A 14,635-nucleotide genomic window follows, 5' to 3' on the forward strand; every position below is an offset into this window, starting at 1 on the left:
GAGAATGTGCTGGTGCCTGTAGGACCTCTGACAACAGCCTGCAAGCCTTTACAGACTCACATGACTCACCTGTTGCCCAGAGCAACAAGCACATTGCCTTGCACATGGGAACAGGTAGAATGGAAGCAATCTTTTTATGAGTTTGAGGGGGAAAAAAAAATCTTGGTTGGACTAGGTCTTAAAAGACAAATGGAGACTAACAGTCAGCCCTGGCCCCAGAAACTGGAAGAACTCTACCCGTGACTCCAAGTCTGGCTCTTAGCCTCCCTGCCCTGCTCATTTACTAGGGTAGAATTTGTTACTCTGAGCCCACTGGTAGTATGTTAATATCGGGGGGCATCTCATATTGATCTGCATTTTGCTGGATGGCAGGAATTGTTCATCCTCATTTACTTCGATCTCCCCACAATGCCAGGAATAGTGTCTTGGTCATAGAAGTGACTCAATTTGTGATTGCTAAATAGCCAATTTCATTTGTAATTTCCGAGACAGCTCCAGGAGGGGAGGCAAAGAAGGCCAATGTAATTAATAGATGGACCTGACTAATGTCTTTGCTCCAGAAAGGGAGTACTGTAGAGCAAAGAGCCTCAGAGGCCTGCCGGCATAGAGGAGCCCCAAGACAGGCCGCTGGGGCCGTTTGTGCTTACCTGGACTGTCTCACGGCTGCCATTCAAACACTCCATTCTGTCACCAAGCAGCAGGCATCTTCAAAGTCTTCTGAAACAGAAGCAAAACGGAAGGTTTGAGACCCCAACCCTTCTCCTATAGCCTCCCCCACCCCACTCCCGGGAGGGAACAACATCTAAAGAAGGTTGCTGTCGAGCACCATGGAAACATCTCCAGAACATGGTCATCTGTCCTTTGTGGAGGGCATTCCACTTCAGAGCCCTGATTGCTAGAATATTCCTTCTTGGGCTGCAGCCTTCTATAAGCGCCACCCTCTGGAGCTATGGAAAGGGACTCTGAAGCCTCTTCCACAGGACAATCCCCTTCACAGCACATCTCAATAAAACCCCACTGGATGACACTCTAATGAGCTGGAAACTGCTTTCTTGTACAGCTGGTTTAGGAGCCTGCCTCTGGCAGAGCATGCAGGTAATATATGAACACACTTTATTTACCAGCAGACACAGAGAGAGCCCTTGCTCTTAGTCTGATAACAACCGAAGTCGTTCATCACCCACTTGGTCCCTTTTGAAATTCACTCTGCAGCAAGCACTTTTTAAAGTCATGCACATAATACATTTTAAAGAGCATTTTCTGTGCAGATCCATTTGCTCGACCTCAGCACTAAGTGCAAGATGGAACTGTCTTCAGCGCAGTCCCTGTTCCTCCTGGAATCGGTGCTGAACACATGCTGAAATGAATATGTAACTATACATACCTAAAACCAGGGCTTGAAAATGCAGTGTTTTGTTAAATGTCCATTGATTGATTAAAATGCATCTTGCAAAGAAAGAGCATTGCTAATGCAGAATCCTAGTCCAAAAATATGTATTATGTAATGCATATTTTTTTAATAATGCAGGCAATGTCAGTGTATTGGTATTAGTGAATTGGCTTTGGGCTGCCATCTCTGTTACAGGCATAAAGCACTCCATCTGAAAAATGAGGCACTTTCCTCCATACGTTAAAGAACCATAACCCATATAACCCCCCTGACTGCTGACAGCTGGCATCAGTTTCCATCAAAAGGGCATTTACCAGCACCCACACAGCCTGCAGTGCTCCCTCAATGTGCCTTAAAATCAGCTTGACCAATGTCTCTGTGCACCAAATGCTCGCTGGCAGAGCTGTGCTAACTGAAAACCTGGGATAGGCATGTGAAAGTGGTCAGATCCCTCAGACATCCCCCACCAGGCAGGAAAGGGGATCTTAGGTCTCAAAATTCAGCAGCCCCGAGCAGGGTCTCCCAGACAGTACCCTAGAGTCAGCAGGGCACAGCTGGAACACAGCCACATGCTGTTTCCAAGCTTTGCTAAACCAACCCTCTCTACCAGAGCAGTTAGCACTTCAGGGCTAACAACATACCAACTCCTGGACCACAAGATGCAGTACAGACATAGCCAAAGGACAGAAACAAAATCCGTAACCCATCCAGCAGTGGCTGGGCTCTCTGGATGCTTTAATGCAGTCTGGTGCTGAGGGTATGAGGGTAAGTGACCCACAGACAGCACTGGCTTAGGTCATGACTGAGAATTCCACTTCCAGGAAGGAATCCTGGGGAAGCAGAGTTTAGAGAGGCAGCAGAACCTCTTCTTTGAATTTCTTCACATGGACTCAAGAAAAGAAAAGAAAAAAAAAAAAAAAACAAAAAAACAGCTCAACCTGTGACATGTGTCCCATGTAAAATAACCCTCCCGGGACTTTATGCATTCCATAAACACAGCTCTGTTTGTCTCTGTGGCCAAAACAAAACAAAAAGAACCTTCATATTTAACTAACAGCAAGGCAAGATAAACGACCCCCCCCCCCCCCAAGCGGCGGTCACACACAGGAGGAACCTGAAAACTTCCCACTTCCCACCACAGGGATCTGTGATCCGTCCCCTCCCGGACTTACCTAATTCATCAGGTTTTCCCGGGCTGCGGAGACCAATACCACGATCTAGTGGTCTCTGGCCGCCCCCTAGCCATGATGTTCTGGCTGATGCACCTGCTTTTCTCATGTATCTCAGCTGGATGAAGTCACGATGCTGAAAGAATGAGTTGAAGCTCTGGTTAAGGTACATTAACCCCCTCAACACCCTTCCTCTAATCCAAGACCCGCTGGGGTTCGCCGCTGTATTCAGCACCTAGAACAGAGCCCCGCCTGTGCCGGAACTCAAGTTCGGTGGTGGTTGAACCCTCTCAGCTGAAATCTATCAGTTTGCGCTCAGTAACTACCCTAAAAATCCGCCCAAGAGTAACGGCTGTAAGGCCTTCTCCTGGTCGCTGGGGGCTTCCTACGGTCTTCCAGCACACCTCAGTGAAGCAGAGTTCACCATCAGCTAGCCATCGCCCCGCAAACTCCCACCTCTACAGCTGCAGGGGACTTTCTTGAGCGACGGCTTGTTTGTCGACGGGGTGACTACTTTTTGGAAGCTGTTCTAATTACAGTTACTGTAACAGCCCCGACAAAATGTCGTGATTAATGACTACTTGGGGTTCCGATCCCTCAAACCATCAAGCCCTTGGAGAATACCAGGAGTTGGGTCATTAAAACTCATGTACGAACCCTCATTCTAGAGAATGTTCGCAATTTTGCGTTTTGGTTTTCAGTTGTCCACGGAGAAGTTGGGGAGTGGGATAAATCCCGCAAGAAATCCACACTCAGCTTCGAGACTGCTAACCTGTAGCTATCTTGCTCGCTTGGCTCATTAGAACTGACTACCATCCGCCCCCCCCACCCAAACGTCGATGCTTTGGCCAAATCCTCTCAAACAAGGTTCCCGCCTGCCACCTGCCGGCCCACTAGGGTCTGCGCCACAGGCTATGCGCCACCGCGCATCTAGCGGGGAGGCACCCCCACCTCTCTACTGCACATGCCCGGCAGAAGTCCGCGCAACTTTATAGGGCCACACCGCCCCATCTCGCCTCAGTCTCCTCTATCCTCTCCCTGATGAGAGGACCAGTGGAGGCACCTCTCGGAGTCTTAGACTTAAGAGTCTGAGACTTAGCGAGAGGAGCCCAGAGGAGACAACCCTTCTCTGTCCTTTACCTATCCCTTTCTTTTACTTACAGACGCAAGCTGAGGCGCGGAGCTGTAGAAAGTTCGTGGTGGTCGGGAAGGTAAGTACATCTTTTCTTTTCTCCCCCGAGGTGAGACTGGGGTCTCCGGACCCAGCTTCTCACCTCATAAGGTTCATCCTTTTCGGCTCCAGCTGTTCTTGCGCAGTGGGGCCACTCTCTGCAGAGCCAGAGGGTGAGTCGGCTTCCCATTGAGCACCTAGGAGAATGGATCGCAGGTCCCGGGCTCAGCAGTGGCGCCGAGCTCGCCATAATTACAACGACCTGTGCCCGCCCATCGGCCGCCGGGCCGCCACCGCGCTCCTCTGGCTCTCCTGCTCCATCGCTCTCCTCCGCGCCCTAGCCACTTCCAACGCCCGTGCCCAGCAGCGTGCTGCCCAGCGTCGGAGCTTCCTTAACGCCCACCACCGCTCCGCCGCTGCCGCCGCTGCTGCGCAGGTACTCCCCGAGTCCCCTGAATCCGAGTCTGACCACGAGCACGAGGAGCCAGCGCCTGAGCTAGCCCGCCCTGAGTGCCTGGAGTACCCTGACACTGACTACGAGACCGATTCGGAGACCGAGTCCGAGACCGAGTCCGAGACCGAGACTGAGACGGAGACTGAGACTGAGACCGAGTCGGAGACCGAGTCGGAAACTGAGTCCGAGTCTGATATCGAGTCCGAGTCCGAATTAGAGAGCGAATCTGATACCGCCCCCGCAACTGAGCCTGAGACCGAGCCCGAGGACGAACGCGGCCCCCGGGGTGCCACCTTCAACCAGTCTCTCACCCAGCGTCTGCACGCTCTGAAGTTACAGAGCGCCGACGCCTCCCAGAGTCGTTCGCAGCCCACCACTCAGGAGCCCGAGAGCGCAAGCGAGGGGGAGGAGCCCCAGCGCGAGCCCTTAGACGAGGATCCTCGGGACCCCGAGGAGTCAGAGGAACGCAAGGAGGAGGAGGCCAGGCAGCCCCGCCGCTGCAAGACCAGGAAGCCCGCCCGCCGCCGCGACCAGTCCCCGGAGTCCCCTCCCAGAAAGGGGCCCATCCCCATCCGGCGTCACTAATGGGTGACTCCGTCCAGATTCTCCTTGTTTTCATGGATAAAGGTTAGTTGACCTGACCAACCTGGGGACCCTGAGACAGTGCGGTGGGGAGGAAAGGGACAGGTGGGGAGCAAGGTGGGAAGGGAGCGGTGTCCACTAATCAGCCTAAACCGCACCCTGGGAAAGGAGAGAGGGCTCCTCAGTTTTTTCCAGGGCACCCAGGGGCGCTTGGGAGGCCAAAGGTTTGTTGGACGGCGAGGCTTTCCTGATGCCTCGCTGGAGACAACCTGAGGTCCCCGAGCTGGCACCCAGTGTGCGACACTGAATTCTGAGAGCGCTCCAAGTTTGGAAACGCATACCTAAACAACAAAGGTAAGTCCCTTGTTTTCTACAATTTTTTTTTTTCCTCCCTCCTAGAAAGGTTAGCCTGCAGCACTGGAGTTGGCTTGGGCTAGAGCCCAATGGGATCTACGGAGGTGCGCGCGCCAACTTGGGCGATCAGAGAGCTGCTGCACCGTAGCTACACTGTTGCAATGCGCAGAAAGTAACTAACTGCGCAGGAATTGGATTAGAACTCTGGAGCCTATCTCCAGAGCAAAGTCGCACGTGCGCTCAGCCGGCGCGGGGCCTGGAAATCGGGTCCCGGAATGGCCAATTTCGTGGCTGCGGGACCCTGGAGCCAGTGCCTCTCACGCCGTGCAAGCAGTCTTGGCCAACACCGCTCACTTCTCGAGGTTTGCGGAGACCCAGAGATCGTGAAAAGGAGCGCGCGCACCTCTTCTGTGCGCCCCAGAGCCAATCTTCCGGCACAGATAGGCGTCTTTCACTAGTGAACGGTGCTTGGGGGGCACAGTGTAGGTACAGGGGCCTTCAGGGGTGCCCTTTTGGGCGAGCTGCGTTGGCAGCACGGACAGGATCACATCGGGTTATAGCTAACCTTTTGGGGCAGCCGGTTGGGCGGATCAGACTTGTCTGGAGAGGTCCAACACTGTGCGCCTAGGTCCTAGAGGCAGGGAAGAAGGAATGAGAGCGGTATCAACTGGTCTTGGGCAGAAAGATAAAGTGGATCAAGGCATAGGCTGAGTAAGGGGGTCGTGGATAGCACTTGGACACCTTCCAAGGCGTCCCCAAAGATCGTGCTACTTCCCAAGATGTCGGATCCTGCGCTTAGAACCAAGAGGGGACAGAAATGACGCGCTACAGCAATACTAGCCGTCGTAAGCTCGGGTGGAGCTGTATTTGGAATCTGTAACCCGAGGGGAGATTGCCAGTGATAGTCAGCGTTAGTCCCCAAACTGCTATAAGCACGTGACACACGTAGGAATGTTTTCCTCGCCAGCCTTCGCGGGAAAGGCTGATAAAAAGTAAAACGCACCTACTAAATTTCACCCATTTGGAAATATTTTTCCCCCCAAAGTGCGAGCGTCTGGTCATGCGGCGGCTTGAGTTACTTTGATGGGATGATTTGGAAAATCTGGTTAAGGAATGCTTTTTAAGGCTTGAAATCAAAGGCGGCTGGGCTCCTGCGCTTCTTAGAGAGCAATGCGAGAATGCATTACGTAGTCTCCTTCCAGGTCCTAACCTCTTTTTTTTTGGGATGGCATCGCCGTCCCCAGAACTTAAGTGAGGGTGGGCTATGCGCACTGCGGCTAATTGCGTCTTTGATCTACGTAGGGAATGTGTTTGTTAGCGGTGGGTAAAGGACGTGCGGGTAGCCTGCGAAAAGGAAGTGGGGGTTTTTGGATTGAATGAGTGAAATTCATCTTTCTGAAGTTCAAATTCTCGACAGGCTAATACGACGATCGTGACGTTTTCTTGACGTTAGGTGCCATTTTATCTGGGATGTTTTGGTAGTGCGAGTTTTACCAAGCAACAGGTTTCTAGTTAACAGGTGGAGATGCCACGCTTTTCAGCGTGTCTTCTCCAACGGGGAGAAGTGTTTCCGTCAGAGTTGGCTCTTTATTAGCTAAATTAGAATGCTGCCTTGTTGCTGGATGAATAAAATTTTAAAAGCGTCTTCAGTCCCTATAGCCCCCACCTCACCTACATTGCTCCTTTAAAAAGAAGCCCAGAGTCAGGCTTGGTGGCGCATGCCTTTAATCCCAGCACTAGGAGGGGGAGGGGTGTGTGAGGCGATCTGCCTTCAAGACCAGCCTGGTCTCCAGTTCCAGGACAGCCAGGGCTGTTAAACAGAGAAGCCCTGTCTCAAAAACAAAACAAAATAAGAAAAGGAAAAAAAAAACAGCAACAAAGAAGCCTAGCTGAGCAGTATGCCAGGCTCACTTCACACACGGGGCACCCAAACAGGAAGGCGCATTTTGCTGTCTCTCAGTAATCTTCAAACTCTACCTGTCACAGCAGATGCATTTGCACCCCAGTCTGCTACCCAGCAGCAGAGCCCTTCCCCCTTCCTAGCGCTCCTCTGACTTCAGAGAAAAAGCCCAGGGGGCATATAGGAGTATAGCACACTTGGGAAAGCACCCACTCACACAAGGAAAGGTTTTGCTAAACACACATTTCAAGTCTACTTTCTGTGAAATAGAGATTCCAGTCAGTGGGGTTCAGCTACTTTCTTTCCTTTTCCAGGGGCTTTTCTAGCAGGTTCTCAAACATTTCCAGCTCCCTAGCTTCCTAACTGGCCCTTTGTCTTAAGCGGTTAAGCCGGGGTTAGCATTTGAATGGGCTGGCTTTTCTTTTAACAGAGGTAGAGTGGCTGAGGGAGACTCACCCTGGGAAAACCCGACCGCCGACCCTGTAGACCCCAGCCATGGGGGGTGGGGACGGCAGCAGAGCTAGTTAAAATTCTGTGCCATAATATTTAGGGTTCTTCACTGCATTAATCGTTTGCTTCTATAGAGGACGAATGATCTAATAATTGAATTTAAGTGCCTTTCTTTTATGTGGAAGCGTTCAAATACCATGTGATGACAAAACCTAGATTAAGTATTTTTTTAGTTTAACAATAAGACTTATAGTTGTATTTATGAGCATTGGAAACTGAGATGGGGATGTGAACTCTTGGAACAGGCTCGAAGGTTTTTGTTTGGCGTTGCTTTCATGCACCTGAAGCTAAAGCTTCTATTCTGGAATTGTTTGCCACCTTTGACCCTTTAGCCTTCACTGTAGCAGTCGTGTTCGGTTAACAAGAAATTCGAAACAGCAGTACTACTGGTAAGAATAGTTTTTTTTTCTTTTAAAAAAATGTATGGATTTTACTCAATTTCTCCCTGTTGTCACTGATCAGTGACCACGATATACGGGGCATACAGGGTGGCAACTTATTACAAACACAAATCATGAAAATCTACTCCAGCCAGACAGAGACCAGTGATGTCAACTCAAATATTGCTCCCCTCTAAAATAATGCCCAGAAACAATATGGGGTACTCAAGTTACACTTCTAATCCCACCCACAGCGAGGGATGTATCCCAAAACCCAAACAGGGCAGCAGAATCACAGACAAAAGGCAAAAGATACTGGGATAGCCCAGGCTGCCTCTATCCCACCCTATTTACTGGCTTTAGTCCTCCCTACCACCCCCTCCCAAATTTAGTTAACTAAAAAGTACCAGCTGTGAAGAAGTCTGTCTTGTGTTGGTCTAATATTAGTTTATCAAACATGCTTCTCAGCTCGTGGCAAAAATGAATTAAGAGGGCAGGGAGAGAATGCAGGATTCACTATGTCCTGTGTGGGTGGAGGCTTTCTTGAGAGCCCACCCCCTGCATTCTCCCCTGGAGATTAGTGTCTACAATGAACCTTTCGGAGCCTGTTGTGGTGCATTCCCGGCAGGGGACGGCTAGCTGTAAAGCTTAAGGGGCAGCCGATTGACAACTGCACTTTAGATAACGACAGCTTAGAGGCTCAGCCTAGCTGGGGTGGGCGAGCATGCCTTTCACTCAACCCCCCACCCCCCGCTTTTCTTTAGTGGTCCCTCTCTCCATAAAATTTTAGTAATATGTCATCTTTTATGTATTGCAAAGCCTGATAATAGCCAAGTTCACACACACACACACACACAATATGAAGAAAAATAATAGACACATAAACAAACATACATGCACATACACATGACAAATTTGGCTCTATTGCCTGGGGCAAACAAAGCAAACACTTCTCCCCAAAATGGCGTCTACAAATTAAGTGACTGGCTTACTGTTACATTTTATGTTTTTAGTTCCTTTTCAGCCACACACACACACACACACACACACACACGTGTCAAATTTTACTAATATTTTTCTCAAAATCTATTTGATAGGGTGGCCCCCCACCACAACCAGGAGGCAGGATAGTTCACATAGCCGGTGAGCCTGAGTAGACAGACAACCTAGAGCCTTAGATCTCTAAGTCCAAGAGGCTGGCTGGCAGAGAGAGCCACGTGGTACTCAGCCAGCAGAGGCAGGACACCCTGGGGGGGGGGGGGTGGCGACTTGACACCTCTACTGTGGAGCAGGGAAGCCGCCTACACAGATTCAATTGTAGGCAGAACCTGTTTTTTTACTATGGGCCTATTTTAGGGCAAGAACATTAAACATTGGCAAGGGGATGTGGCTGCTCCAGGGCTAACTCAAGCTGTAAGAACAAGGAATGGCTGGAGGCAGTAATTTGGGGCAAATTTGAGAAAGACAAAAAAGGGTGGTGAAATTACAGGGAGTAAAGAAGCACCCATGCAGGAAGGAGCTCCAGACCAGGAGGGAGGTGACAAAAACAGTAAATTCATAACTATGCAAAAGTATTTTGAAGGGTTTAGGAAAAAAAGGGCTGAAGATACAATCAGATAATGGCTGGCTGCAAGTCTCTGGCAACTGAAAGAGTTAAAACCAGGTGCAACAAAGAGCAGGTGTCAACTCTAAGAGCCAAAGATGGCCACTGATGAGGATTTCAGATAGTCACCCTGAAATCACTGTGCCCTCATAGTCCCACAGAATTTCAACTAGCACAGGAATTTCAACTTAATTTATCTTAATTTATCTACAGAACGGAGTTTCCAAACAAATATCTCAAATTCATCAACCAAAAAGACTTAAAAGTCAGTAATCTTATTTAACAATTTAAAACCTGAGCACTGGCTTTTGACTCTAGGAAGGACAGCCTCTGAGGCTTCCACTTTCAGACTTGTGAGTGAGACCCAAAGACTGCTGGGCAGCAGAAGCTGGCAGGTTTCCCCTTCCCCCAAGGCAAGAGCTGTCTGGGTGTCCTGGCTTATGTTGCTGCTCCAATTAGACTTCATTAGGAAGATTTGCTTTGGGTAATTGAGGTTGTGTGAGAAGGTGAAATACACCATTCCCCTTAAATTCAAATAGCATTCAGGCCCCAGAAGCCCTCGGGGTGCCTGGAATTTCCACCAGGAGTTACAGAAATCTTAAATAGCTTTTCCACTAAACTCACCTCCCACCCCACCCCCACCCCTGCTAGCAGCCTTCCCTGGTACTGCCTCTCATCTGGAATAGGTACCCCTCCCTCAATAGCCTCTGCAGCATCCTTAGCTGCTCTGCACAAAGAAACCATAGCACCGCGTGGACACCTTGTGTGGCTGCAAGTGGCAGGAGCATGACAGGCTGAGGCACAATTTGGTGGCCCTGCTACAAAGAAGGCTGCGCTTGAACCCCTGCTCACAAGCCTGAGCCTGAGCTTTATTTCATCCAGAGCTAATGGGGTGGATTCATAAACATCATCTCATCCCCCTAATACCCGCCCCACATCAGCCCCGCGTCCAGCGTCTTGACCTATCTGATAGAGGCTTCTTTCCTTCAATCAGCATGTGCCTCAAATACTCGCCACACAGCCCCTTCTGCAGCCCCTTCTGCAGAGAGCAGTAAGCTGCTGCTGCCTCCACCGGCCAACACTGGCAGAGGTTCTGGCAGAGAAAAGGGGGCTGCAGCAGTCTTAATTGAACAGTAATTAATTGAACAGTTTCAAAGTCTTATTGCTACTCAGGGAAGCACTCAGAAAACCTTTGTCACTGGGAAGATTAGAAACTTAGTGGTTGGCCGAATTCTTTTTTTATTTTCTCTTTTTCCCGTGTCAGTTTCCTGAAAACCAATGGTACAAACAAGAGCTATAGTGCAGAGAAGGCTGCCCCTTCCCCAAAGCCACAAACCAAAGGAACCTCAGTGCCAATGGGCTTGCTTTTCCTCTTGCTCACTCTACTTCTCTGCCTCCCAATGGTCCTCCCTACTTGGCTACAGGGAAGAATCCAGAGAGTCAGGATATCTGGAGGGGCCTTGGGCTTTAGTCAGGAAAAAAAAAACCCTAAAATGTAAATAGAAACACAATTTCTGATCATAAACAAACACAAGTGTAAGTTTTGAAAGCCTGGGGTATCACAGGAAAGGGAGACCACATGGTTTCAGGTTAATGAGGCTGACGGAGAGTTTCAGTTGCCCTTACTTTCAAAAGGACATCTGATTTCTCACTTGGGCATCTGGGTCGGCTGCACTGAGCAAGTTGCCTTTCCTCAGAAAAGCAGAGTCTAATGGAAGCATGAGTAATGTGTCCATGCTTTTCTAGTACAGCAAATCCTGTTCCCCAGGCGATAAACCATCATCTCCCCATAGCCTTCCACTCTAGCACATTCCGCATGTGGATGAGGTCAAGAAGCAGCTTAGCCCTGGATCCTCACACCTATTCAGCCCTGGTTGGGCGCCTGTCTTGACTTCCTCTTCCCTTGTTCTCAATCGCACCTCTGAATAGTCCCCTCCCCTCCCTTGTCTATAACAAAGTCAACTGCAATAGGGAAGACATTTAACATCCTTTGTCAGGGAGCTGGCGAGATGGGCAAGCAAAGGTGCTTGGTTCATGGCACCCACAGTGTGGAGGGAACCAGCTCCTGCAAGTTCTCTTCTACCCCCCACATGGGCACAAGTGTGTAACACACAAATAAATGGGGAGAAAAATAAGATCCTTTGTTAGTGTCTAGTTATAATGGGGGAGACATTAAAAACCTCATTCCTAGTAGGGTAAGGCCCCAGCTCAGGTGCTCCCCTCACCCCAACACACAACGCCGATTCTTCGCAACACATCATACATATACTTCTCTATCAATTCAGCAAAGTCACCAGCCTCCACAGGCTCACAACCCAACAAGGTGACCCCCAGTCAACCTGCATGCTAAGTATCTCCAGCTCTTACCATTCTGGGTTTTCCAAGTCCTTGGGCCAAGCCATCCAGTTATCTTTTGTGCTGCTCAGCTTCTCCAACACCTGGCTCATCTGCAGGGCCCTCTTGAGCCATGCTGCTGGCGTAAAACAGCCTCAGCACTTAGCCCCACTCATCCAACTCACTTGCTCAGTAACTAGAGGAAAATGAGAGGGTGATCAGGATTAAGTGCTGAGCTCTATTTTTCCCAGTATGAATTTACCTTTAAATTAAAATGGTTTCTAGTCAAGTGAAAATATTCTTTCTCAGCTCTTTTCAACCAGGAGTGATTTTGCACTCCAGAAGTTATTTGGACAAAATATGAGGACATTTTTACTATGGCTACTAAGGAGATGCTAATGGCATCTAGGAGGTATAGACTAAGGAAACAATATAATATCTTGCCACACATAAGACAGTCAACCATAGCAAAGAATTACCCCAACCTAAGTCACTAGTGCAGAGGTTGAGAAGCCAGGGTCTAGAGGGAGCTGCCCTCACTTTGTCCTCTGGAGCCATCCCTGCTCTCAAATCAAATATATCCCTTTTAGTCTGACTATCAGAATTTTTATTTGATTCAGTGATCTCAAATCCTAGTAAGGTTGATTGCCAATTTGAATGTATGCTTTCTACCCTTTTCCTAAAAGTCAGACCTTTCCTTCCCAGAAACAGGTTGTAAAGATCCGCCCCAAGGCGTCCATCTTCCTTTCACATCTGCCATGTCTGAAATCAAACAAGACTCCTTCCTGCCTCCATACCAGCCCCTCCCTGGCTTCCCCCTGCAGTTCCCAGTCTTGGATTCTTCAGCCCTTTGTGACCCATCTAACATAAGGGCTTTCAGGGGGCATCAGGAAACCCTCTTGATTCCCTTTTTGTCACTGAGGCTGGGTCCCCCCTTAAAGGACTTCCGCAGCTGCAGCCTTCTTGGTACACACCCCCTTTCCTTTGTTCCCTTCATCCGAACCAACCTCCATGTTGGTTCTGTCTTTTCTAAAATTTGACTCAAATCCTCATCCACAAAGGGGGAGAAAACACACCTTTTACCATCTAATCCATTTCCTCCTTTTCACTTCCTGCCAAAATAGCCCGGATGCTCCATGGATGCCTCAGAACGACCATCCAGTTGCTTTTTTTTTTTAAACCACCCCATCTTTCCCACCGCTTTTATAGGAGCAAAGGGGTTCGATCGTTTACACGACAGGGACCCACACTTCCTTTTGTAGGATTCTTTGTTCCAGATAGGTGAAGGTGTGCCCACCCTGCCCCGCCCCTTCTATTCACAGTCAAGACATCTTTCTATGGAGAACCATTCGAGGCGCCATTTTCTCCGGTCGGTCTTTGCAAACCCTCCGATTGGAGGCCTTCTCTTTTCATTTTCATGCCGTTCTGCTCCTTCGCAAGGAGATTGGCACGATCTGTTTCTTTTTCCCAGTCAGAAAAGCACGATATGAGAAAAAGCGTGGAACAAAAGATTCCCACAGACCATCAGAATGTCTGAACAAAGAGAATCTGAATCCTTTTTTTTTTTTTTGATGAATGTGCTTTAGGGGCGGGTGTGAGAGGCCTGGGAAGCCCAAGAAAGCCGCGTGGCGGTCTCCTTGGGTCTCAAACCTCAGCGTCTACTGACCTTCCACCTTGTGCAGGGTTCAGCATCCCTGGAAAATGACCTCTGTCCATTCTGTCCTGCTCGTCTCTCTCTCTCTCCAGGGGCCTGGATCACCATCTCCAGGCCCTGGAAATGCTTCTTCGCGGTGCCTCAGCGGTAGCCATCTCTGTAAAGAGGGTTAGCCAACCGCCATCATGACCCCAAGGGGTGGATCATGGGAGACCCCGACCTTCCCACTTGGCCTTGGCGATTAAGGGCATTAAAAAGATTGACCCTTAAGGCACCTACGGCGCCCGTGGCCTTCTAGGCCTGGTCGCCATACGCACGCCCGCCAACCGCTTGCAACCAACCCAGCAAGCACAACCTCTTTGGGCGTTCCAACGCGGCGCCCCCTATTGGACCTCCCACCCATATCCGGTTTCCGGTCTGAAGCCCCCCGCTCATTCGCCAGGCGTCCTTGATTGGCGTGACCCCAGCCCAATAGCTGACCTGACGCTGGGGTCGGAGGGGAGTGGGTTGGTGGTTGAGATTCAGTTGGACCATTCAGAGTGTGTTCAAATTGTTTCGCCATTTTGCGTGGGAGTAGTTGACCGAAACTTTGGACCAAAGTTCAAAGTATTCGGCATGGAGTGTGTCGAACCGTGTCGAACGTAGAGCTGAGGGCACGCGCCTTCGGGTGGTCCCAGGGATTCACTAGGGGTCCACTTTGTCTGCTTTCCTTTACTCGGGCGACCACGTGGATGCTGTAGGTAGGGCACAGTAGTGTTCTGAGCCTGCAGTGAGAAGAGGGGACACGTTAGACTTTGGAGAGGTAGAGCTTGCCGCGGTACACCCGCATGTGTCTTGCAGTACAGCCAGCTACATGGTGCATAATTGCTGCAATCTACCCGTGTATGACTCCACAGTCTTTCTCCTACCCCAGGGTCCCACAGGTCCGACAACCACCTACCCACTGCCTGGCTGCATTGCCAAAAAAGACAATGACTCGCGCCATTGCCGACTGGTGCGCGTGCCGCGTTATAGGCTCTGGTCTGAGAGCGGCCAATTTTTTTTTTAAACCAGCCCCTGCTTTGAATTCCTCTGTAGACCCCAGCCCTGCGACGTTTTGTGTTTAATTCACTGAGCCCACTGGGCCATGCGGCT

At 49.9% G+C, this 14,635-nt stretch overlaps 2 protein-coding genes and 1 long non-coding RNA gene across 5 annotated transcripts in view; 2 read left to right on the top strand and 1 right to left on the bottom strand.

Annotated features, from left to right (window-relative positions):
- Positions 1-14,635, bottom strand: part of LOC142844588 (uncharacterized) — a 30,697-nt gene that overhangs the window by 13,808 nt on the left and 2,254 nt on the right. Inside the window, exons 2-7 of one of the 2 annotated variants that reach the window (XR_012909744.1) lie at positions 13,982-14,265; positions 13,514-13,658; positions 11,881-12,043; positions 3,721-3,927; positions 2,563-2,695; positions 648-714 (exon numbers count right to left, since the gene is read on the bottom strand). This is a non-coding gene — a long non-coding RNA (uncharacterized LOC142844588). Of the gene's footprint in view, positions 1-647; positions 718-2,562; positions 2,696-3,720; positions 3,928-11,880; positions 12,044-13,513; positions 13,659-13,981; positions 14,266-14,635 lie in introns of both variants that reach the window. The other variant, XR_012909743.1, reaches the window with a different exon arrangement.
- LOC142844587 (neuroendocrine secretory protein 55-like) lies at positions 3,936-4,769 on the top strand. The gene has a single exon (XM_075963257.1). It carries the CDS (start codon positions 3,936-3,938, stop codon positions 4,767-4,769), a length of 834 nt encoding a protein of 277 aa, XP_075819372.1.
- Gnas (GNAS complex locus) overlaps positions 4,680-14,635 on the top strand; it is a 62,471-nt gene continuing 52,515 nt past the window's right edge. For both annotated transcript variants that reach the window (XM_075963254.1, XM_075963255.1), the window contains exon 1: positions 4,680-4,811. In XM_075963254.1, the coding sequence (XP_075819369.1) occupies positions 4,769-4,811 (43 nt within the window). In that variant the 5' untranslated portion in view covers positions 4,680-4,768. The remainder of the gene's footprint in view (positions 4,812-14,635) is intronic.

The sequence above is a fragment of the Microtus pennsylvanicus genome, chromosome 2, assembly GCF_037038515.1.
Source record: "Microtus pennsylvanicus isolate mMicPen1 chromosome 2, mMicPen1.hap1, whole genome shotgun sequence".
NCBI classification, from domain to species: Eukaryota; Metazoa; Chordata; class Mammalia; order Rodentia; family Cricetidae; genus Microtus; species Microtus pennsylvanicus.

Coding starts and splice junctions, on each gene's coding strand:
- LOC142844587 (XM_075963257.1), top strand. CDS start 3,936: ATGGATCGCAGGTCCCGGGCTCAGCAGTGGCGCCGAGCTCGCCATAAT.